This window comes from Empidonax traillii, unplaced genomic scaffold, assembly GCF_003031625.1.
Source record: "Empidonax traillii isolate 1590-97213 ecotype Southwest subspecies unplaced genomic scaffold, ASM303162v1 scaffold182:size1009393, whole genome shotgun sequence".
NCBI lineage: Eukaryota > Metazoa > Chordata > Aves > Passeriformes > Tyrannidae > Empidonax > Empidonax traillii.
Window position 1 is genome coordinate 413248 of NW_020955375.1, and position 23162 is coordinate 436409.

The following is a 23162-nucleotide window of genomic DNA, read 5'->3' on the forward strand; positions in this document are numbered from 1 at the left end:
TGTTTGCCATCTCGCTCCCTGTCTCTGACGCGTACGCCGCTCCATCCAAATGCAATAGTGGGATTTGCCAGAATTATTTCCTAAAGCTGCCGGGGAGAGGGGGAGGTTTGGATGGAGGGGGGTTATTTAACTGCAACAAACTGGAGTTTTGGCTGGTGGAGGAATTGGGGGTGCAGGCTGTCCCGGCCCGGCGCTGAGGGGAAGGGCAGAGCCCGGGAATGGGTGGGAGAAGGGGGGAGGCAGCCTGAAAGGGAACCGAATGCCAGTACAATGGAGCAGAGCTGGGTGTGCTTAGGGGCAGAGGAGCAAATTGAAATATTTACTGACCCCAAAGGCAAGAAAGATAAAAAAAATATGAAGCCCCAGGGAACGGCAGTGCTGTCGTGCTCGGGGTCTTGCCCTGCCGCTGGTGACAGTGCTGTTGCCCTTGTCCCACTCGGGGCTGGCAGCACGGGTGCTGTGCACTCCAGGAGACACCGGCCAGACCACCCGGGTGGGGTGTGGGATTGCCCCTCTTACAGCCCAGCATCCCTCTCCGAGGCACTCCAGAGGGTTCCCAGCCATCTGCCTGGCTTTGGGTGTGCCTGTCCCTCGTGGCGCTGTGCAGTGGCAGCTGGCAGATCCCTGGAGGGCATGGCCCCGTGGGAGTGGTGTGCTGGGGACACCCCCATCCCCACAGCGCAGAGCCCCTTTGGCTGGGCTGGCCGGACATTCCTCGCATGCCCGAGCCCACGCGGGTACCGTGGCACAGCACATCCCACCCGAGCGTGCAGCTACCTGGGGACACGGGGGGCTTCCCACCGCAGGCCTCCTCTCAAATCCTGCCTGGGCATCCTGCAGATTCCCAGCAAGGTACTGCCTCGGGAAGGAGGGGCTGGCCCAGGGGATGATCTTTCCAGGAGAGGCAGCGGGGTGCACGGGGGGCACTGCGCGCCGTGCCGGGGTGCGTGTGTGGCTTGCTGGAGGCAGCTTGGCGGACTCCACTCAGTGCCGGAGCCCCAGGGAGTCCAGCTGCCTGGCACACAGGCAGGGCTTTTTTTTCCTCTTCTTTTTCTTCCTCTTTTATTTATGAAAAAAAAAAAAAATCCCCCCTTTTTTTTTTTTTTTGTACGTTCTTGGAATAATGAAGTCCAGATTTCCTTCATGTTGGAAAGATTTGATCCCAGCTCTGCTTGCTGTGGCTTTGCTGGGGGCTGGGAGGAGAGGTGGGGAGGGGAGGGTTGGGAGTGGGACCCCTCTGGGGAGGGGGATGCTGCAGCCGAGGGGGGGGTGTGAGGAGGGATGGAGGGATGCTCCTCACCTGGGCAAGGCTTGGGTGGAGGAGCGTGCTGCAGCAGTTCTGGCTGTGCTCGCCTCACCCTGTGTGCTTGGCTGGGCACCCAAGGAGGTGAGGCTGGGTCTCCCCCCTCCCCAATTCCTACCCCTCACCCCCCGAGCCCGCAGTGGAGTTCAGTCCCCCCGGGCTGACTGCCAGCCCTCCCCAGAGGGTGCTGGCTGCCAGTGGATGATGGAGAGCGATATGGGGAGATGTGGGGCTTGTACCCCCCATGGGGGTGGTGAGTGCAGCGAACTGACATCCCTTCCCCATGTGCCCTCCTTGGCAGGCTCAGCCCCCCCGGACTCCCCTTGATTTCGGCGCCCAGGCGTGTGCCCACCATGCCCGTGGTCGGCGTCCTCCTCTGGGCCACCCTGCTGACTCTGGGCTGGCGGGCTGCCCACCCGAAGGACCACGGCTTGGCCACCCCCAGGGTCCAGCTCTCCTTCAAAGGTAAGAGCCTGGTGGTGGATGTCGGGGGGGTAGGGTGGGACCCCAAGATGAAGGAAACCAGGGGAGCCCCAGTGCAGGCTGCTTCTCCTCCTCCTTACTCGGCTGGCATCAGCAAGCTGCATCCCCAGAAATCTCCATGGGCATCCATATTCAGGTGTGGCTGAGCTCCCAGTCTGCACCAGCACACACAGTCTGAGAGGGCTGGTAGCCTGCCCCCCTGGCTGGTAGCCTGGTTCCCCCAATATGCTTTCCCTAGTGGGTGGGTGGCTCCCTCCATCTGGCAGAGCTGGATGCTGAGGTGCGGAAAGCACCCTCCCCGGCAGCACCCCGATTCCAGACAGCAGCTTGACGGCGCCTCGACCCCCCCAGCTGGTATTAACGCCTGGGAGCTGGCAGGGAGCCGGGAGAGGCAGGAGGGGAGGGTGCTGGGTGGGGGGAAGGTGCTTAACCCTTTCGTACTGGGGCTGCTCAGCCCACCCACCCACTCTAGGAGCTGTGGGGGGATCCTTGGGTCAGCTTTGGGGTGCACACTGGTGAAGGGGTTTGTCCCGAGCTCCTGCTTTGTGGATGCTGAGTGGGGTGGGCTGGGACCGATGAGACAAGTCCAAGGGCTTGCAAACCTCAAGGAGCGGAATGGAAATTGTCCCTGCTGGGGGTTTGTCTGCTTGGATGCGTGTCAGGAGGTGACAGACGCGAGGAGTCTCGTGTCTGCCTTCCCTCGGGGTCCTTGGGAGAGCTGGGACTGTGCTGCCTGTGCCCCTGCCGTGCAGTCCCACCGTGCCTTTGCCCTGCAGTCACAAATCGAACTGGCGAGCCCAGGATGTGGTGGCAGAACCGGTGGTGAGCACAGGGCAGGATGAGCTGGGGGGGCTGGCAGCAAACACAGCAAGGCAGGGCTGGCCGAGGGTGTTACAGGCTGGTCTCAGCAGGAAAAATGGCTGGTATGAAGAGTCTGGGGACAAGTCCAGGCTGGAAAGCAGTGAGCAGTTCCTCCCCAGAGGCAGGCACAGCTTTCCTCTCAGAAAGGTGTTTTCAGAGGATTTTGGGGGCTGCTGGGGCACTTTGGCTGCTGTAGGGGAGCCTCTCCACCCTGGCTCAGAGCATCTCTTCCTCACAGGTGTGGTGAGGGGAGGGGAGGCTCCAGTGAAGCCCCAGCTGGACCTGGTGCCCACTGCCACAGTGTATCCCAGAAGCAAGATTAATTCCAGATAGACATGGTTAGGCTTGCTGTGGTGCATGTTGGGGGCTGGTTTAGTCTTGGTATTTTTTGGCCCCCGCTTGCTGGAGTGAGGGCCCCTGGCTGTGCTCAGGGGACCTGGGAGCATCACCCAAGTGCCTGTGTCAGGTTCTCCACTCCTTTCTGCCTGAGGAGGTCTGGCAGAGCTCCTCCTGCCCTCACTGCCCAGAGAGGGGATTTGCAGTAGGAGAAGGACTGGTTTGCACTGGTGCACAGAGAAGAAATGCCAGTGGCGTACTGGATCCAAGCACATCAGGATTGGGAAGGTGTGCCACTCACCTCTTCCCTGCCTGCATTCTTGTAGCAGTGGTGGCAGCAGAGAATTATCCTGGGCTCTTCCTCAAGGGCCAACTGGGGTCCACACGCTGAACTGTCAGTGGGCAGCATCCCGAGGTAATAATCTGTCTGCAACCTCCCCAAAGTCATGGGGCCATGAGATGTGGGATGGCAGTGGGATGTCCTGGAAGGTCCAGCGCCTCCTCTTGTCTGGGGAGGCAGGGCTGGTACCCCATCCCTGGCCCTAGATCCCCCAGGACAGATGGAGGCAGTGGAGCTCTGATGGGTGTGGGCTGGGGGACACTAGTGTGATGAGTTGGGCTGGACTCTGCCATCAGGAACATGGCCATGGTGCAAGAGGGAACCTGGAGGCTGTTGGTGTGGGCGCAGCTGGAGGGATGCTGCTGGTTTTGGGGTGCAGGGTCCCCACCACCAACATCCCTCTGGCTAAAGCACCCCTGTGCGCAGGCACTGTCCTGTGGGGTCAAGGTGGCCATGAGCACAGCAGAGTGCTGGAGAAGGGGCCACCATGTCCCTGTGTGTGTCCCCCAGTGCCTTGCCTCAGCAGCCACGCTGCCTGGAGCCCTGCCAGCCCCGGGAGCATCTCTGAGTTTGTTTGCCTTCGCTTGTTATCGCGCGCCAGAGGTTTGTCGCAGCTCCCCGGGGCCTGCGTCATCCTCCACGGAGCCCCGGCGTCTCTGAGTGCCTTAAAAAAAATACATACATAAAATACCAAAGCGATAGGGAAGGGGTGGGAGCCAAGCTCCTGTGCCCTGGTGGGCTGGGCAGGGTCATCCCCCGGTCCTCCCCCCATCCCGTCACCCCCGTGGTGTCCTTACGTCTGTCCTCCTCTCAAGGCTTTCCTGTCCGTGTGTCAGCAGGAGGAAGGTGACCGGCATGGAAAGAACAGTGCTGGGAGCGGCTCCGGCACAGCTCCCTTTTGCCAACAGCTCTTCCCAGATCCCAGACCAGTGTTGGCCAGAAATAGGGTGGATATTTTTAATCATCTCCTTGCTAGCAATTCCCCCCCATTCCCGTACACATCCTGCGGCCCCCTCTCCCTCTGCGCCTTCCTCCGGGCCGGGGGCTCAGGCACCAGAGAGGCTGGGCTGTTCCGCACGAGGATGCAGGAGGTGATGATGATGGTGATTCATCCCTCCATGTCCTGCTCCCTGTGCGGCGTGGGAAAAGCGTGCGGGAAGGAAGGGTGGGCTCTCACCCCGCATCGCTGTGGGAAGCCGTTGAGGTCAGGGTTCTCCGTGGGGCTTCAAAACAGGAGCCGCTCCCCACGGTGAGGGGAACAGCCGTGCTGGCACCTCTCAGAAAAGCTGTGGCCCAAGTCCAGCAGGGGCAGCCCTGGCAGGGAGGGGCTGTGTGAGAGGCAGGGTAGTTCCTGCGAGGGGAAAAAACACTTTAAAAAGAATAAATCAAGCATGGACCTTCCTCTTGGCTCTGCTGCCAGCCCCCTGCGTGCCCTCTCTCCTGCCTGACCTCTCTCCTGCCTGCCTTGTGCCTCAGTTTCCCCCCCACCCTGCTGGCATCTCTGCCGGTGGCCAGGGGATATCAGCACTCTTGATCCGGGCTGGGGGGTGGCAGATGGCTGGAGAGGAGCCCGGACAGGGGACTGTGTCCCAGGGCCGCCCAGGCGCCCTCCTAAGCTGCCGCAGCTGTGGGCACCACTTGGCAACAGCGGGATGGAATAAACATGGGGGGGCATGGGGGTGCAGGAAGGGCCAAGGGCTTGGGGACAGCCAGTCCTGGGAACGTGCAGGGCAGTGCTGGCAGTGTCAGTCCCCACCCTGGCATGAGTTTAGGGGTGTGCCGGATCCCCACGCTGCTCCTCAGACCCACAGATGTCAGGGGGATGCCGCAGTCCCCTTTCCCGGGCCCTGGGGGTGGGGCCATGGGGCTGAACTCTTTGACCCCTAAGAGGATTTCCTTGGCTGGGACAGTGGGGGGCTGTGACAGGGCTCCCCCCACCCGCTGGGACCGGCTGCTGCTGAGGCTGAGCTCTCTGGCTCCGGCTGCGAAGCTCTATAAGCTCCTTAAACCCCCCCCCCCCCCCAAAAAAAAAAAAATCCTTGTGTGATTTCAGCCCCCCAAGCTTGTATCTAATAAGCTAGTTATCCCTCAAATTAACAATGCTGCTTATGGAGCAGCATGGCCCTTCCTGGGGTCCTGGCACGGGTGTTCACCCTACTCTGGTGCTGCTTGGGCACAGAGCAGAGGGCCCGGAGCAGCAACACTTTCCACCCGGCACCGTGCCCTGCCCTCAGGGGCTGCGGAAGGAAATAATGTCCAAAAATTAAACAAAAAAAGCCTAAAAGCCGGTGGGTGGGGACACCTCGGCTCAGCTCTTTGCTTTTGGGGGGGATTCAAGTCTTTTTTCTGAAGCCAAGCTCTTTCCTGAAGGGGTTTTCCTACTGCTGGAGCATCCCCTGACCCAGCTCCCAGCGGGGTTTTTGGGTCACCACTGCGGAGTGATGCTCAGTGGGTTCGGGGTCCCCCCTGCCAGCGCTGCTCGGTGGGGCACATCCACCCACCAGCGCTTGGGGCAGGCTGGACGGGGGATGAATCAGCGGTTTCGGCTGAAAAAAAAATGTGCTTTTTCTTTTTTTTTTTCCTTTTTTTTTTTTTTTTTTTTTTTTTTTTTTTTTTTTTTTTTTTTTTTTTTTGGCTTGCGCCCAGCCGGCCAGGCGGCGATGGCTGCGCGGAGCACCCGGCCGGCACCGCTTTCATCCCAAGGGATTTGACCCGGGCGGCCGCAGCACCTGTCCCCTGCCACGAGTGCCGGCATGGGGTGATGCTCCGGGGGGGCTGGAGATGATCGCGGGTGGAAAGCAGCGAGCGGGAGCCGGAGTCATTTCATCTCCCAAGCCCCTGCAAGGCAGCTTCGGTTTCCTCCCACCTGTGAATCGGTTAAATGGGAAAAGAGCTTGGCTGGGGGCCACGGAAACTCTCTTATTACATGTAATTAGCTTAATTACATCATAAATAACCCATCAAGGGGTAGCGGAGTGACGCTCAAACAAATAAGCAATTCTGCTTTCATCGGACGACCCACCCAGCTCTTTGATCAGCCCCAATAACAACAAATGCTTTAACCAGGCGAGGGGACACGTTCAGGCCCCCATCCCTCTCCTGGCATTGCTCCCTATCCTGCCCCTCTGACGGGTACCCAAAGAGCTGCATCCCAAATTTCAAGTAGGGAAAAAATTAGCAGGGAACATCATCAAAATTTGGGGCACGCTTCTAAATTTGTGGGATAAAACGCTGCGGGATGGAGATGGGATTTATCCCTGCTGTGCCAGGCTCCCTTGGGATCAGTGCTGGGCTTCTCCATCGGCATTTAGAGTGAATTCATTCTCCCCCATGCAAAGAAAGGGCTCCCGAAAGGCACTGGCTCCGCCAGCCGCGGGGGGAGAGCGGTTATTGAATATAAACACGCCGTGTAATTTACATGCTAATTATGTTGAATGCGCTACAAGCCCATAATTAGAATCTAATTAGGTGAGAGCGCCTGTAATTGGTTTTGGGGAATGCAGTGATGGTGCACCTGGGGAGGTGCCCCGCTCATGTCCTAATGGCATTTAACTCTTCATGCTGGTGCCCTTGTGACGTTTGAGGGGGATTGAGAGGGATCTGGAGGGCTAGGGTGGGGTGAGAAGCCCTTGGGGGTGTTCGGTTTATCGGGAACCCCCGAAATCTCCCCTTTGATTTGGGTCTCCGTGCCAATGTGCGATGGGTAGGGACTTCTCACCCCTGCCCGTAGGGGCCGGTGGTGGCAGCCAGCAAGGATGGCAGCGTGGGCAGCTGCCAGGGCTGGGAATGCAGCCCGAGTTTGGCATTGCGGGGGGAATTTGGCTTCGCAGATCGTGCAGTGGGGCGGTGGTGCCGCGGGCAGAGCAGAGCATTTCCCGTTGTTGCCAGCCCTCGGGCTCCTGGCCGCCGGCATCGCTCGAGGGTGCAGGGTAATTAAATCTCAACGCCCAAGGCCACAGAACGATTCCGGGGGAGGCGAGTCCGGGGAGGCTCCTCGGAATGCTGCGAGGGGAAGGTCCCCAGGGAGGCCACCCTGGCTGTGATGCCTGAGCGGCTCCTGGCTCCGGTGCTGGCAATTAAAATGGGATTAGGCTCCCGGCCAGCCAGGGAAGCTCTGCCGGTGCCGGGATTGGCAATGGGGATGCAGGAGGGTGTATGTTCATCGGGGCACATCAGCTAATGAGCCGGTTTCTCCAGCCTGAGGGTGCCGCTTTTCCAGCCCCAGGGACACCCCGCAGCTGCTGGGGGCAGGTTTGGGAGCACAGTGGCGATAGGGGATTAGGCAGGGAGGGCAAGGGGGTGGAGGTTTGGAGGGTCAGAGGTTGGGTCAGGGGCTCGCCCGCCCCTCCATCCCCTTTGGAGAGGGCGTTACGGGGCAGTGGATCTGTCACCGCCCTGCCTTGGGAGTGCCCCCTCTGATCGCTGGGCCGTGGGGGGCTGAATGGAGCCCCCAGCGGGGGGCCAGGGCCTTTTGTGCTGCTGGCCTTGTCAACTGCCAAGTTCTGGGGACGCCCATCCTAATGGCTGTCAGATATTTGCAGTTGTCACTGTCATGGGACCCTCTGCCACCAGTGTCCTGGTGCTGTCTGGCTCAGCCCCACGGTCCCGGCTAGGAGGGCGAGGATGGGAGCACGTCCTCTGGGAGGTTGGACATGGTGTCCCCAGGCCAGGCAGTGATGGAAGATGGGGGTCTGTCCTGTCATGGGGGCTCCTGCCCAGTTTAACTGCTATCCCTGCTCCAGGTGTCTCTGTCCTGACTGGGATATCTGGGCACGCAGTTACATCATGAGCAGCTGGGGACAAGCTGTTCTGTTCTGCCTCACCCACTGCTGGAGCTGCCCTGCCCTTTCCTGACTCCCGAACTCCAGTCCCCATCAACACCAGTGTCCTGCCGGGGGAAGCACCAGCACACAGCACACACACACACATACACGTTGTGGGGCACACACGTGTGCACACACAGTGGGGTGGCTGTAGGACGTGGGACAGGCAGAGACCAGACCCAGTGCGCCATGGGACAGGCAGGGAACACTATAGGACAGGCTGGGGACGCCATGGGTGGCAGGCGAGCCAGCACCCGCTACAGGGAGCATCTGGAGCCCAGATGGGACAGGCAGGAGGAGGAGCATGCTGTGAGTGGGTGAGCAGCTCCCCAGCCCTCCATCCTTGGCACTGTTCCACTCCACCTCTGCTGTGGACCCCCCGCCTACAGCCCAAAACTCCAGCCCCTCCTTATACCCACCGTGCTTGTCCTGTACATCCAGGCCTAGCAGAAGGGCAGACCCCCAGGCTGGGGGAGGTTGATCTCGTATCCAGTGACGCAGTTTCCCACAGCCTGCCCCTGAACATTCCCGCTCCGTGGTGCCTGGAGTGCCTTGGCCTCACCACCACAGCTGAGTGGGCTCCACCATGGGACTGGGGAGCACCACTGCCAGCCGTGGGACAGAGTGGGTGCCCAGAATGAAAAGGGACTCTGAGGACACCCATGGGACATTGCCAGTCCGCCGTGAGGCTGGGAGGTCAGAGAGATCTGCAGGCACTTGGCCTCCCACTGGGAATGGCAGCTGGCCGCTGGAGCCCTGCCCAGTCCTGCCTGGAAGCCAGCAGGCTCCTTCCTGACACTGACCTGCAGGACCTGCTCTGTTCCTCCCCAGGAAGGGGGGTCCCCAGCTCCCAGTGCTGGCACAAAGGAACAAACCCCACAGAGTGAGGACACTGACTGGACCAGTGTATCATGGGAGTGGCATCTGATGGCTGTTGGTGGCATCCAAAGGGGGTTATACATCCAAGAGGAGTGGCATTTCCAAGGAGGTTGCCTTCAGAGGCAGATGGCAACCCATGAAGGTGGCATCCAGTGGTTGTTGGTGGCATCTAAAGGGATGGCACCTCCAAGGGGAGTGAGTGGCATCCAGAGCAGATGTCATCCCATGGAGATGACATCTGATATCTGGTGTAGCATCAAAAGGGGGTGACACCTCTTGAGGCGAGTGGCACCTCCAAAAGTGGCATCCAGGACAGATAGTGTCCTATTGGGGTAGAGTTCTCTCTGTCTCACTCATGTCCTGGCCCCTGCCTCGTGGTTCTTGGCACTGGCCCACATCATCTGCAGCACTTCTGCCTCCCATCTGGCTGCCTCATTGCACTTGTGAATATTCATGACCCTCATTATCCTCTTTCACTCCTTGCTCCCACACTCAGGCTAAAAATAACTTTCTGAGGGGGATGGGGTGTGCAGGGTGGGGGAGAGGCTCATCCCCTCCCCTGGGTCTGGCTCCCTGGGGTCCCAGCTCCCACATCCTAGGAGCCAGAGTCTTGGCTGGGACATGGGGTCACAGGGCAGAATAAGGATGATGCCAGAGGTTTTGGTCCCTAGACTGGCATGGCAGAGAGCCCTCACCTCCTGCCCCATCTTGATGGTGAACTCCATTCCCTGCTGTGGTGTACTGGGTCTCCTGAGCCAAGGTCCTGCTGCCCTCTCTCCTGGCCGGTCTTGGTTGTTCCAACTGGCCAGGAGCATCTCTGTCATTGTCCCATGTCCTGCACAGAGGTGGCAGCATCGTGGTACTCACGGAGGGGAAAGAAGGCACCATGGGACTGGAAGGCGGGCACCATGGCCTGGGAGGTGGGCACTTCTTGTCACGAGACCCAGCCTGGGACCAGGCTTGGACTCGTGGGCAGGGATGGCACTGGGGAAGACGGGAGTCCCTGGGGTGCTGACCCTGGGGTGCTTTCCCCTTCTAGAGCTGAAGGCGACGGGCACAGCACACTTCTTCAACTTCCTCCTCAACTCCAGCGACTACCGCATCCTGCTGAAGGACGAGGACCATGACCGCATGTACGTGGGCAGCAAGGACTATGTCCTGTCGCTGGACCTGCACGACATCAACCGCGAGCCCCTCATCGTAAGCTGCTGTGGCAGGGCTGGGGGGGCAGGTGGAAGAGGGACAACTTGAGGGGCATTTTGGATGCCAGCTCGATGGGCATGATGGGCTTGACTGGTGCTGATGGGGAAGTGGTGGGGCTGGGTGGGAGCCCTGTTCTCCCCTGAGTTGGTGTCTCTGCAGATCCACTGGCCCGCATCCCAGCAGAGGATCGAGGAGTGCATCCTGTCAGGCAAGAACAGCAATGTGAGTGGCCACCATGAACCCCCTTCTGGTAGCTGAGGGGGGCTGGTGGCTGGCACTGGTTGGGGATTCATGTCCTTGTGTCCTACCCTGGAAAAGCCATCCCTGTAGTCCCCTGCGGTGTGACAGCATCTGCAACTGTGCTGAGATTGGTTGGCACTCCAGGGTGTCATGGTGTCCTGCCACCCCTTCTGTCCCAGCCATGCAAGTCATGGAGAGCTTCCTGGGAGAGTAGGAGGCCAAACTCCCCATGCTGCTTCCTTCCTCCAGCCAGGGCTAGGTTCTCTGGCTTGACAGCTTGTGGCCCATACCAACCCCTAATCCACACTGTCCTATGTCACATGCCATCCAATGACCCCTTCCATCCCATGGTCCACATCACACCATCACACGCCCACACCAGTCATGGCCCCAGCCCAACCTAGAGCCCCTTGCTGGGGTTGATACCCTCTACTCTGCTTCTCAGGGGGAGTGTGGCAACTTCATCCGCCTGATCCAGCCCTGGAACCGGACGCACCTCTACGTGTGTGGCACCGGTGCCTACAACCCCATCTGTGCCTTCGTCAACCGCGGGCGCAAAGCCCAGGTGAGGGGCGGGAGGGATGGGGTGCTGAGCTGGTGCTGGGCAGGGTGGTGCTGCACAGCCACCATGGAACTGCAGCAGGGTGCATGAGGGCTCAGCTCTGCTGGCTGGTGCTGGGGTGAGGGGGGCAGAGGTTGGGGGGGCAGTGGCAGGCTGGGAGTGACCGTGGCTAACGGTGTTGTGCTGTTGAGTGGGGCCGAGACATTTCCGCAGACCAAGGACTTCTCTTCGCACTGGAACTGTGCTCCCCTGTCTGGAACCTGATGGCAGATTCCATGTAACATGCCTTCTCACCCTGCTGGCTGAAGCCACTGCTGAATCTCCACCAGGACGAGGAACATGTCAACCCACTGTGCCACCCGCTGCCAGGCTGCTCAGCCCCTCACCGTGGATTCCAAGGATGCCCAAAACCACGACAGCACTGGCATTGTACAGGAAGAACCATGGCAAGGGCTATGCCAGCACACGGGGACATATCGGGGTGTTCCTGGACGGATGTCATCCAGCCCCAAGGACCACAACATGCAGTGAGAGGGTGGCATTGAGGCTGCATACCACCAGTCCAGACGCATGGCTGACAGAGGAGCACTTTCAGTTCAGCCCCAGGAGTGGAACCAGTCTCTGCAAGTAGCAACACGGGTGCCCTAGGAGTCCCAAGCCCTGTGAGGTGTCTGTCACCTCTGTGCTGTGGTGGTAGGTCCCAGGCTGTGTCCTTCGCTGTGGAGAAAGGGCCACCAGCCCAAGCTGAGGGAGGATCACGGCGCTGGATGTAGAGGATGGATGTCTGCCTCAGTGCTCCCAAGCCTGGCATGGGCACTGAGAGAGGTGGATGCTGCTCAAGACACTCTAAAGTGATACTGGATCAGACTGGGCAGTGGCAGCATTTGAGGAGGACCAAGGGTGCTGGTGCATGTGTTCATTCAGCAGGGCCCGCAGCATTGTGGCAGGGACCGGGGGTCCCAGTGACCCCGTGGTGCCAGTACCTTTGGTTCTGGGGCATTGCTCCTTGGCACAGGGTGCTGCCAGCTGGGTGGCAGGTGCCATTTTTGCATCCCCAGGTGTGAGCCCAGCCTGGCTGCCTATGGGCAGTTGCCTCTTCTTTCTCTCCTGCTCCATGCCAGGGCACCCCAGTTCTGCAGGAGAGAGGAGAGGCCAGCCCAGCCTGAAGCATTCAGGGACCCCCACAGGCATTACCCAGGGGGACTACAGTGCTGCTGCTCCATGGGTGTCCATCACCCCAGCTCTTGGGGTCCCTTGCTCACCCCTACCCTGGGGGTCCTTCCCCCCAGCAGTGCTAACTGTCTGCCCTGCTCCTTTTCCCCAGGGGTTTCCGCCGAGCCAGCCGGGAGGCCGGGAAAGCGGATCCACCGACAGCCCCCACAGCCCGAGACCAGCACAAAGCAAGGTGGGAACCGGTCTGGGAGCCCGCCGCAGCCGTGCCCACCTGTCCCCAGAGCCGCGGGCTCCTTCGTCCCACTGGCATGCTTCCAACCCCAGGTGTGGGTGCCCTGTGCCGTGGGCAGCCCTGCCATCCCCTTCCCTCTCAGCGCAGCATCTCCCGGCCACCGGGCTGGCGTTGGCTCTCTTTCTCTCACTAACTCCTTCCTCCCAGTCCATGTAGGATCCCCCCCATGGAGGACACTGTCAGGGATGGTGGCTCTCTGCCCACCACCAGCTTTGCCGAACTTCTGGCTTGCTATGTCCCTTAGGAGTGGGATCATGTGTTGGCAGAGCCACTGGGCTCGGGATGATTCAGGGAGGGATGCCAATGTGATGTGAAGGTGTTTGGGTAGGGCCTACAGAAACATCACTGCTTTGCCTTTCCCTGTGAGGGGCTTGTGTCATCCTGGCAGACACGTGGGCTCAGGGAGGTGACAGCATCCTGGCTTCTGGGAACACCCCAGCGTCCAGCCCACCCTGACAGTGTCACCCCCAAGCCTCTCCCCTCTGGACTAACACGGGTCAGTGCATGGGCCAGGGAGCGCGTGGGGTGTGGGCACCCCATGGAAGCCTGAGACCCCTCTGCCCCTGGGGTGATCATGGGGGCAGAGGGTGATGTTGGCTGTGGGCATCTGCCTGGCTGTGAACAGCTCCTGCTGCCAGCTCAGGGAAACCACCCTTTTAGCCCCCTCAGGTCCCTGCAGTTCCTCCCTCTGTGCTGGGGACAGGGAGTGTGTCCCAGCAAGAGCTCCCTGGGGGCTGCTGGCAACTCCAGTGCATTTCAGGGTGTGTTAGGCCAAACAGCAGTGCTGGCACCGCAGTGGCTCGTGGCTTGCCCACCTGAGAGGGTGACATGGCGCAGCCATGGCTGGGGCTACACTGGAGAGAGACAGGTTGTCCCTAGGAGGGGTTTGCCCAGCTTGGGAGTGGGGCCAGTACTGGGCAGAGACATTTGTGATGGTGCCAGTGGCACAAGCCTGCACAACGCAGTGATGGGGATGGCAGAAACATGGCTGTGTCCATCTCCAGGGCTGGGTGTCCCAGGAGGAGGAGCTGGTGTGAGCACATTCTCCAGTGGGAGATGCTTGTAGTGAGATCGTGGTTCCTCACCTCCTCCTGCTCTTCCCAGAGCTGGAGCTCTGCTGGGACCCTGCTGGCCTCTCAGTGGAGGGCAGCTGTCACTGTGTCCATCACCCCTGCACCAGAGTCAGGGCACAGGGCCAGCAGGCAGGTCCACCAGCCCAGTTTGATTGCTCAAAGTCCCTGCCATGCCCAGGATTCCCATGGATGCTCCTGTGATGCTGCTTCATCTCAGCTTAAGGTGGTCCCAATGCCAGGGTGAGCATAGTCTGGCCAACCTGGCCCCGCCTGCCCCCAGCTGGCACTGGCGGAGGATTCTCTGTGTGTCTTTGGAGACAGCGTCAGTCTCGGCCTTGTCTGGGGATGTGTGATGGTGCCAGGGCTGGCCATGGGGAAGGCAGAGGTGACAGTGGGGAGACATCCCATGGAGCAGACACAGCATCGTACCTTGTGAAGAAAACCGCTGGAAAATGGGTCCTGGCAAGAGGAGCATGGTGGGTCTGGCAGCTGAGCTGTGCCACAGGCCAAACCCTGCTTGCTGAAGCTGTTGGAACTGTGTGACCTGGATCTGGCCAAGCGGTGATGTGCAGCACAGCCAGCTGGAGTGAAGAGGCAGCCAAATGGGAATGTCTTTCCGAATCTGGGTAATGGATGTCCCGTTTTAACCTGCTGGCTCAGCCAAGTCTCCAAGTGGTGGAGGGCATGGAGAAGCACTCAGCATTATTGGAGGAGTCACTCGCAGGGGCTTCAGCTTCTCAGGAGACCTGGAGACCCCTTCTGTGGTCCATCCACATCCATCCTCACTGCTGGGCACCATCCCAGAGAAGGCTGCCTCTCCTGGTGGGCTTTGGAAGGTGCCATGGGGATGGAGGGGTGAAAGTCTAATCAGCTCCTCTATTTGCTTACCTCTCCAGGATTATATCTTCTACCTGGAGCCAGACAGGCTGGAGTCAGGCAAGGGGAAGTGTTCCTACGACCCCAAAGTAGACACCGTCTCTGCGTTAATAAGTGAGTCCTTGTGGCTCCCCAGAGCCAGTGTTGCCAGCACAGGGCAGAGGGAACATGCAGGCAAGATGGAACAGCTACTTCCACCATCTTTCTGCATTGTGCAAATATCCCTCAGGAGTCAGATTCCTGCCCCTGCCACTCCTTACTGCCCCAGCAGTGATGGCTGGGCACCCAGGATGCCCAGTCTTTGGGCACCTGGCCCAGCAGAGGTGGGGTTCCTGGTTACAGGCCAGTACCAACCTCCAGAGCTCTCTAGGTGGCCACAGGCAGTGGCTCTTGGTTGTCTGGTGACTACCAGCTGGGTCTGGGGCTGGATGAAGCCTGGGGCAGTTGGAGAAGGTGGGTGGATGGGACTGGGGGTGGTTCCTGTCTGATCTCTGCCCTCTGCAGATGAAGAGCTCTATGCTGGTGTGTACATTGACTTCATGGGCACGGATGCAGCCATCTTCCGCACCATGGGCAAGCAGACGGCCATGAGGACAGACCAGTACAACTCCCGCTGGCTCAACGGTGAGTTCAGGTGTCAGCTGACCCAGGTGCCCTGGGGACCCCATGGCTCCAGCCCTAGAGACAAGACCTGTTGGATCATACTGAATCCTTCTGCCAAGACAGAGACAGCAACCAGCATGGGCAGGTGGATGGGTGGGTGGATGGATGGATGGATGGATGGATGGATGGATGGATGGATGGATGGATGGATGAATGGGTGGATGAATGGGTGGATGGATGGATGGTTGACAGTTGATGACTGATGGATAGGTGGACGGATGGATGGATGGATGGACAGACAGAAGATGTATGGGTGGATGATGGATGGATGATGATGGATGATGAATAAATGGATGGTGGGTGGGTGGATGGATGGATGGATGGATGGATGGATGGATGGATGGATGCAGAAGAGCAGAGGGATAGCTGTGTGAGGCAGTGACAGACATGCCTGGAGCTTTGCTGAGTAGCAGCTGGCTGGTGAGAGGTGGGGCTGGCTCTGATGGTGTCCGTGCAGGGGTTTCTGCAGGGCTGAGATGTCGACCGTGTCGCCTGCAGTCGGTGACCCCGAACGCTCATCCTGCCCCTCTCAGAGCACCCCTGCCCTCGGGACAGCAGCTGAGTAAACAGAGCAGAGCAGATGGGATGATCCTGCCGGGCTGGGGAGCCGGCGGGGCGGTAACCCGAAGAGGGGGAGCTGTCAGCACAGGCTGGGCACCGGCTGATGGATGGCAGGGAGAAGCTTCCTGAGAGGCTTCCATGCTGTGTGTTTCCTTCTGGGGGGAAGACTGGTTCCCACCACCCTGCTCATAGTGGGTGATGATCTCTTCAACCTGTGTTCCTTGGAGATGCTCCCAGGGACCTCAGGGATGCTCCAAGCCCTTCCTGGTGCGCTGATGATCACCAGACATCCAGTTCCTCAGATCCAGCTCTGACCCTGTGACCACAGCAGTGCTTTTCCAGGAGCAGGATGATGCTGGAGAAGAGGAAGGCTCAACGTCCTGCCGTGGTATGGTGCAGGAGTGCTGCTGGGTTGATGGTGCCTGCTGTGTCGTGCCTTTCCAGACCCAGCCTTTGTTCGTGCCCAGCTCATCCCTGACAGCAGTGAGAGGAACGATGACAAGCTCTATTTCTTCTTCCGAGAGAAGTCAGCTGATGCCCCGCTGAGCCCTGGGGTCTATTCCCGCATCGGGCGCATCTGCCTGGTAGGTGGAGCAAGCAACAGGCAGGCAGGGGAGCAGGAAGGGAAGGGGAATGCACAGGGCTGAGTGCAGGGGTGTTTCTGTTGCAGAATGACGATGGGGGCCACTGCTGCCTTGTGAACAAGTGGAGCACCTTCTTGAAGGCCCGGCTTGTCTGCTCCGTGCCGGGACCTGATGGAATTGAAACGCACTTCGATGAGCTCCGTGAGTGGGCGAGAAGGGAGAAGGGAATCATCTCTAACCCTGCAGGCTTGGGGATCACCGTGGGGAGGGCTGGGGACCCCCTTGCTGCCCCTCACCTTACTTTCCCGTGGGTAGCTGCTCTCCCCATGCCCTGGCACCCCTGCCAACCTTCCCTATGGTGACACCTCCATCTTTCTGTCCCAAGAGGACGTCTTCATCCAGCAGACTCAGGACACCAAGAACCCTGTTATCTACGCCGTGTTCTCTGCTTCGGGGTGAGTGCTGACCCTCCTGGCACAGTGCAGCAGAGGAGGGGGTCCCAACTGGCTGGGCGTCCCAGCGATGCCGCACTGGCAGGCAGCACCAAGCCGAAGGGTGGCAGCAGGTCCTTCCTCCCAGGTCGGTCTTCAAGGGCTCTGCCGTGTGTGTCTACTCCATGGCCGACATTCGCATGGTCTTCAACGGGCCCTTCGCGCACAAGGAGGGACCCAATTACCAGTGGATGCCCTACACAGGCAAAATGCCCTATCCCCGTCCAGGCACCGTAAGTACTCCCCGGGCACCCATGGGGAGGTGAGCCGGTGCCTGACAGGCAGCCAGAACCCTTGAACCTGTGCCTGAATATGGTTGTGCTGCAGTGCCCCGGGGGAACCTTCACCCCATCCATGAAGTCGACCAAGGACTACCCTGATGAAGTGATCAACTTCATGCGCTCACACCCGCTGATGTACCACGCCGTGTACCCCACGCACCGCCAGCCGCTGGTGGTCCGCACCAACGTCAACTACCGCTTCACCACCGTGGCTGTGGACCAGGTGGACGCGGCAGATGGGCGCTATGAGGTGCTTTTCCTGGGCACAGGTACCCACGCCGCGCACCGCGGGGAACGCAGCATGCTCCGGCGCGGCCCCGGAGGGCACGGGCACCACCAGGGCTGGCCAGAGCGTGGTGCCCTCCACCACAATAGAGTGGGGTGAGGGGCTGAGACCACCCTCCCCCCCGAGATCCCTGCCCCTCCTCAAGGCTCCAGCGTGGTCCTTCCCTTCCCCATCCTATGGACCAAACCATCCAGCCTGGTCCTTCCCTTAGCCCAGTTCCCATCCTTGAAGTCAATTATCCAGCATGATACCTCCCATTCTAGGGATCCAGCCTGATCCTCTACCTGCCCTGGTGCCCATCCCAGGGGCCTCATCATCCAGTTTCACCCTATTGCTGACCCCAGCATGTACCCTACATGCTTCCTGTTGCCTATGCTAAGCCCACTATCAGCCAGCCTTGCGCCTCCCTTGCCTAATTGCCCATCCCAGATCCACTGTCCTTACCAGACCCTAGTGCCTATCCTGGGTCCATCATCCAGCCCAGTGCTTCCCTCGCTCTTAACACATATCCCAGAGGCCCCATGATCCATCCTAGTCCTTCCCTTGCCCTGCTGCCTGTCCCTGGCTGCTGTCCCCGTGCTGCCCTGGGTAGTGCCAGTCCCTAGCCACAGGTGGAGACCTGAACTGGTACACTGCACCCCAGGCACAGCCACCTGCCACAGCAGGAGAGAGATGGGGATGGGCTTGGGGGATCCTTCCCAGCCCCAGCAGGGACCCCCTTTCCAGGCAGGGAGGGCACAGGTGCCCAGAGGTGGCACTGAGCCCCTGGGCTCCATGGTGTCTTACAGATCGGGGCACTGTGCAGAAGGTCATCGTGCTCCCCCGGGATGACATGGAGACAGAGGAGCTAATGCTGGAGGAGATCGAGGTGTTCAAGGTATGGGCTGACCTGTCCTGCAGCCTCTAATGAGTGTTTTTGACCCAACCAACCAACCCCTTGGGATACCAGCCAGCCCCTTAGTCAGCTCTGGAGGGACTCCAAGCATTGACCCTCCTACCTGCTGCCCCCTCACATCTCCTCCTGCCCACCCCTGCGCCAGTTGCCTCTGGGGGATCTGGAGTACCCACCCCAGAGCTGCAGCATCAATCCAGGCAGTCACTCCTTCTTCACTCCTGCCCTGTCCAGGTTCCAGCACCCATCAAGACAATGACCATCTCCTCCAAGAGGGTGAGTCACAGCACATGGCAGAGGGGCAGGTGGGCAGATGCCATCGTGGGCCCAACCGCAGCACTGCCAAGCATCACCACAGTGCTGCAGCAGGACTCACAGGGGTCCTGGCAGGGTGGGGATGAGGTAGCATCTCACCCTGCGCTCTCTGTCCCCAACAGCAACAGCTGTATGTGTCCTCGGCCGTAGGCGTGACCCACCTGGCCCTGCACCGCTGCGACGTGTACGGGGAGGCCTGTGCCGACTGCTGCCTGGCACGGGACCCCTACTGCGCCTGGGACGGCAGCGCCTGCACCCGCTACTCTGCCTCCTCTAAGAGGTATGGGGGGCCAGGGCACAGCAACAGGGAGTGACCCCCCAGCTGCAGGCTCCCCCTCTCACCTCCTGCCTCCCCACAGGCGGAGCCGGCGGCAGGACGTCAGGCATGGTAACCCCATCCGGCAGTGCCGTGGCTACAACTCCAATGGTGAGTGAGGCGTGGGGCACGGTCCTGCAGCATGAGGGGCAGCTGGGAGGGGAGGCTGAGGGCAGGGGGCAGGGGGCAGGGGACAAAGGGGTGAATGGATTCCCTGGTAGGTTGATGATTTTGTGGGTGGATATATCGGAAGATACATCGGAAGATTACATGGATGGTTGGGTGGGTGGTTGGATGGGTGGATAGATATATTGGGGAGGAAGATAAACATGGAATACATTAGGATGAGGATCAACACAGATGGTGTTGGTGGATGGATGGATATATTGGATGCATTATGGATACATTAGGGAGTAGAATGAACATGGATGGATAAATTAATACATTGTGGGTGGAACATGGATGGATAGATGGATATGTTGGGGAGGAATTTGAACAGATTTGAATGGGTGGATGGATGGATGAATGGATACAGTGGAGAGAAGGATGACCGCAAATGTTGGGTGCATAGATGAATGGGGGTATATGGATACTTCAGAGGAAGATGAAGATGAAAGGGATGGATGGATGGATGGATGGATGGATGGATGGATGGATGGATGGATGGATGGATGGAAGGACACCAGCAGGTGTGTGGCTGGAGGTGGATGAGAGCTCTCCCTTGGAGGGACAGTGGGCAGGGCAGGAGTGCAGAGTGGTGTGGGTCTGGGCACACATGACCTGGCTGCCCCCTGCAGCCAACAAGAACACGGTGGAGGCTGTGCAGTACGGGGTGGAGGGCAGCACTGCCTTCTTGGAGTGCCAGCCCCGCTCGCCCCAGGCCAGTGTCAAGTGGCTGCTGCAGAAGGACAACAGCGACCGGCGGAAAGAGGTAGGGCAGGGCGCTGTCCGGGGGTGCTGGGGGTGCCCAGGGTGCTGTGTGCCAGCCAGCTGAGCCATGCCCCTTGTCCCGCAGCTGCGGGTGGAGGGCCGGGTGCTGCGGACGGAGCAGGGCTTGCTACTGCGCGCCCTCCAGCTTGGCGACAGCGGCCTCTACTCCTGCACCGCCACCGAGAACAACTTCAAGCACACGGTGACCAAGGTGCAGCTCCGCGTCCTCAGCAGCCGCACTGTCCACGCCGTGCTGGTCCAGGCGGAGACCCCTCCTGGCCTGCCGGGTGTCCCCACTCCCCGCTACCAGGACCTGCTGCAGCTCCTCACCCAGCCCGAAATGGGACTCCTGGACCAGTACTGCCAGGGCTACTGGCGGCACACGGCTGCCAGCCCCCCGCAGCCACTGGCTGGCCTCAAAGCCAAGGAGCAGCAGGACCAGAAGAAGCCTCGAAACCGCCGAAATCACCAGCCAGAGACCTATGGGCATACATGAAACCATCATCAGGGACTTTGCTAGCACAGTGGTCTATTTTTCCCCCCTTTTAATATTAAAAATATCTATAAATAAATATATATATATATATATACACATCCACGCACACACACACGCACAAACACACGTACTCCCCCTCCCATGGGAGGTGGTATCTATTTGTGGGTTGTACATACTGACTGGAGCAATGAGATCGCTGCCTCCTGGCCCCAGAGAGGAGCAGAGACCCCTGAGATGCCCACAGCTGGCATTGCAGTCTTTCCCCCCTGCCCAGGACCCCTGTTGTTGTGCAGGGACCATTGGTCACCACAACCACTGTCTCCCTGCAGCTGGGGCACAGCGCTGTGCTGGGGGATGGAGGTCTGGGTGTGCGAGGGGGTGATGCCTTGGGAGGGGGGACAAACCCCAGCCAAGGAAAGTGAGGCAGGAGAAGAGGCAGCCCAGAGAAGGTCTGCCCACCACAACCTGCACGTGCCTGTTGTTGCCCATGTGATTAATGAGAAACAGGTGTTTTCCATGGGGATGCTGCAGATAACCAGGCAATCTGAGAAGAAGGGGGCTGTGGGACAAGGGTACTGGATCCTATCCCCTCCTTGGGGGCTTGGCAGGGAGGAGATGGGACCCTCAGGACAAGACTGAGGAGTTCAGGCCATGGTGGGGGCTTGCCATTGGATAGAGAGGGGAAGGAGAAAGGGGCGTGCTGGGGTAAAACCTAGAGCAGCTGCTGGTGTTGGTGACAGTGGCACCCAGGGGTGTTTGAGGCACCTGGCCCATCAGCTGCCCTCTTGGGGCATCCCAGTGGGTGTGGGGAGTTGTAAATAGTTGTGTATGGGAAGCACAGGGGCAGCCAGGGCTGAGCAAGTGTCCTGTGCTGCAGCTGGGGGTACCCCCAAATAAACACTGGCTTTGGGACAGACGTGGGCGCCTGCGTGTGCTCTGTCGGGGACGGGCCTGGCCCCCACCATATAATCCCCTGAGCCCTGCTGGGGTGCAGAGGGCTGGGCTGCAGCTCCTTGGAGGAGCACTGGGGCACTGAATGCCAGGGGTGCAGCACAGGGGTCTTTGGGAGGCAGCAGTACTGGGTGGTACTTCTGGGTGTTGGGATACACTGGGCTGGGCTGTTGGCTCATACCAGTACTGGGTCTTGCTGCAGTTACTGGGTGGCACTCAGAGTCAGTACTGGAGTCACTGGGGAAAGTACTGGAGCCTTAGGATTTGATACTGAGAGCTGGTACTTAGTGGTCATGGGGCCATGGGGCAGGATGGAGACTTTGCAGGATGTGGGGGTGGTAGCTGGCGACACTGGACTGTACTTGGAGCACTTTGATCAGTATGGAGGTACCAGGCTCCTCTGAGCTGAGCCAGGACCCACTGGGGTCAGTGCTGGAGGGTCCTGGGCTGTCCAGGGAATAGTAATGTGGACACTGGAAGTTGGTACTGGAAGAAGTAGGGGCACTCAGAGTCAGTACTGGGAGCACAGGAGAAGTACTAGGGCATTAGGATTTGGCACTGGGAGCTGGTACTTGGTGGTGCTTTGAACAGTTGTTGGGTAGTGGGCTGTATAGGGGTCACTGAGGGCTGTAGTGGGTGATACTGGGCCATAGTAGGCACCTCTCAGTATTGGGTTAATGGAGGCAGTACTGGGCTCCTCTGGGCAGCCTTGGGAGGCGCTGGTGTGAGTGCTGGAGGGGACTGGGGCCATGCTGAGGGCAGCAATGGGCACACTGACTAGGGGTAGGGCTATACTGGCCTGTACTGGGTGCCTGCAGGGCTGTACTGGGAGTGGTGCAGGGCTGTACTGGAGGTGGTGCAGGGCTGTACTGGAGGTGGTGCAGGGCTGTACTGGGAGTGGTGCAGGGCTGTACTGGGAGTGGTGCAGGGCTGTACTGGAGGTGGTGCAGGGCCGTACTGCGCTGGGAGCTTCCGCCCTCTGGCAGCCGAGCGTGGCACTGCAGGAATCCTGCGGTCTGGGAATGGGGAAGCTCCGGGAACAGCTTGGGGGACCCGGGGGCACTGGGCTGTACGGAGGGCACTGGGAGAATCCTGGCAGGACCTGGGGTCACCGGAGGTGGGGGGACACTGGGGAGTTACTGAAGTGTTTCTGGGGACACTCATTACTGTGGTGGCCGCGATGGCAGTGGGAGGCGCTGGGGACACAGGCAGTGTGTGCTGGGGAAGGGACACTGAAGAGCTTAAGGATATTGGGGGGGCTCACTGTGTGATACCGTAGGTGTGGCACTGGGGTGCCCTTGGACGTTGGACAGGGTTCTTTTTTTGGGTGATCATCACCTAGGGAACTGGAATTGTTTGGGGACACTGGGGTTTCTTCTTGGGTTACTGGGAGGTGTTAATGGAGAGGGCCTTGGAGACCCTGGGGAAGGTACATGGGCACCCCTGAGGACACTTGTGTAGGTGTTGCTGGAGAGCTTGGGGACACTGTGGAGCTGATAATGAGTTGGCCTGGTGGCACTGGGAGTGTACTGGTGGGTGGCTGGGGGCGCTAAGGAGGGCACCCACTGTCATGGGCACATTTGTGGAGGGTCCTGGAAGGACCCTGGGGACACAGAGTGTGGTGACTGGGGCTGCCATTTGATCACTGGGGGGACTAACCCTGAAGTCACTGGGCACAGAGACCCAGGGACGCTGGGATGGCTTACTGGGGCGGGGCTGTGGGCACTGGTTCAGAGGAGGGGGTATGACCAGGTGAGATGGGGACAATGGGGACATTTCCACACACTGTGACCAAACCCCAGCAGACACACACTCTCATCCCCCCAACTCCAAACTGCTGGGATCCGCAGCAGAGCTGCAGCTGGAATAGGGGTCTCGCATCCCCCAGGGTGGCCAGGTCACTGCCCCAGCCCCAGGGCAGGGGCAAAGCAGGGGTTGGTTGGTCTGGGCCC

General features: G+C 59.9%; 1 protein-coding gene across 2 annotated transcripts in view; it reads left to right on the forward strand.

Annotated features, from left to right (window-relative positions):
- The window catches only part of LOC114058693 (semaphorin-3F-like), a 22272-nt gene extending 1949 nt beyond the window's left edge, over nucleotides 1-20323 (forward strand). The window contains exons 2-19 of one of the 2 annotated variants that reach the window (XM_027886245.1): nucleotides 1605-1768; nucleotides 10065-10225; nucleotides 10388-10450; nucleotides 10914-11033; nucleotides 12355-12435; nucleotides 14465-14558; nucleotides 14949-15068; nucleotides 16113-16252; nucleotides 16339-16453; nucleotides 16638-16707; nucleotides 16832-16976; nucleotides 17071-17293; nucleotides 18099-18187; nucleotides 18437-18478; nucleotides 18640-18797; nucleotides 18877-18944; nucleotides 19631-19764; nucleotides 19849-20323. In XM_027886245.1, the coding sequence (XP_027742046.1) occupies nucleotides 1657-1768; nucleotides 10065-10225; nucleotides 10388-10450; nucleotides 10914-11033; nucleotides 12355-12435; nucleotides 14465-14558; nucleotides 14949-15068; nucleotides 16113-16252; nucleotides 16339-16453; nucleotides 16638-16707; nucleotides 16832-16976; nucleotides 17071-17293; nucleotides 18099-18187; nucleotides 18437-18478; nucleotides 18640-18797; nucleotides 18877-18944; nucleotides 19631-19764; nucleotides 19849-20259 (2346 nt within the window). In that variant the 5' untranslated portion in view covers nucleotides 1605-1656 and the 3' untranslated portion in view covers nucleotides 20260-20323. The remainder of the gene's footprint in view (nucleotides 1-1604; nucleotides 1769-10064; nucleotides 10226-10387; nucleotides 10451-10913; nucleotides 11034-12354; nucleotides 12436-14464; nucleotides 14559-14948; nucleotides 15069-16112; nucleotides 16253-16338; nucleotides 16454-16637; nucleotides 16708-16831; nucleotides 16977-17070; nucleotides 17294-18098; nucleotides 18188-18436; nucleotides 18479-18639; nucleotides 18798-18876; nucleotides 18945-19630; nucleotides 19765-19848) is intronic. The other variant, XM_027886246.1, reaches the window with a different exon arrangement.
- Nucleotides 20324-23162: the final 2839 nt, after the last annotated feature.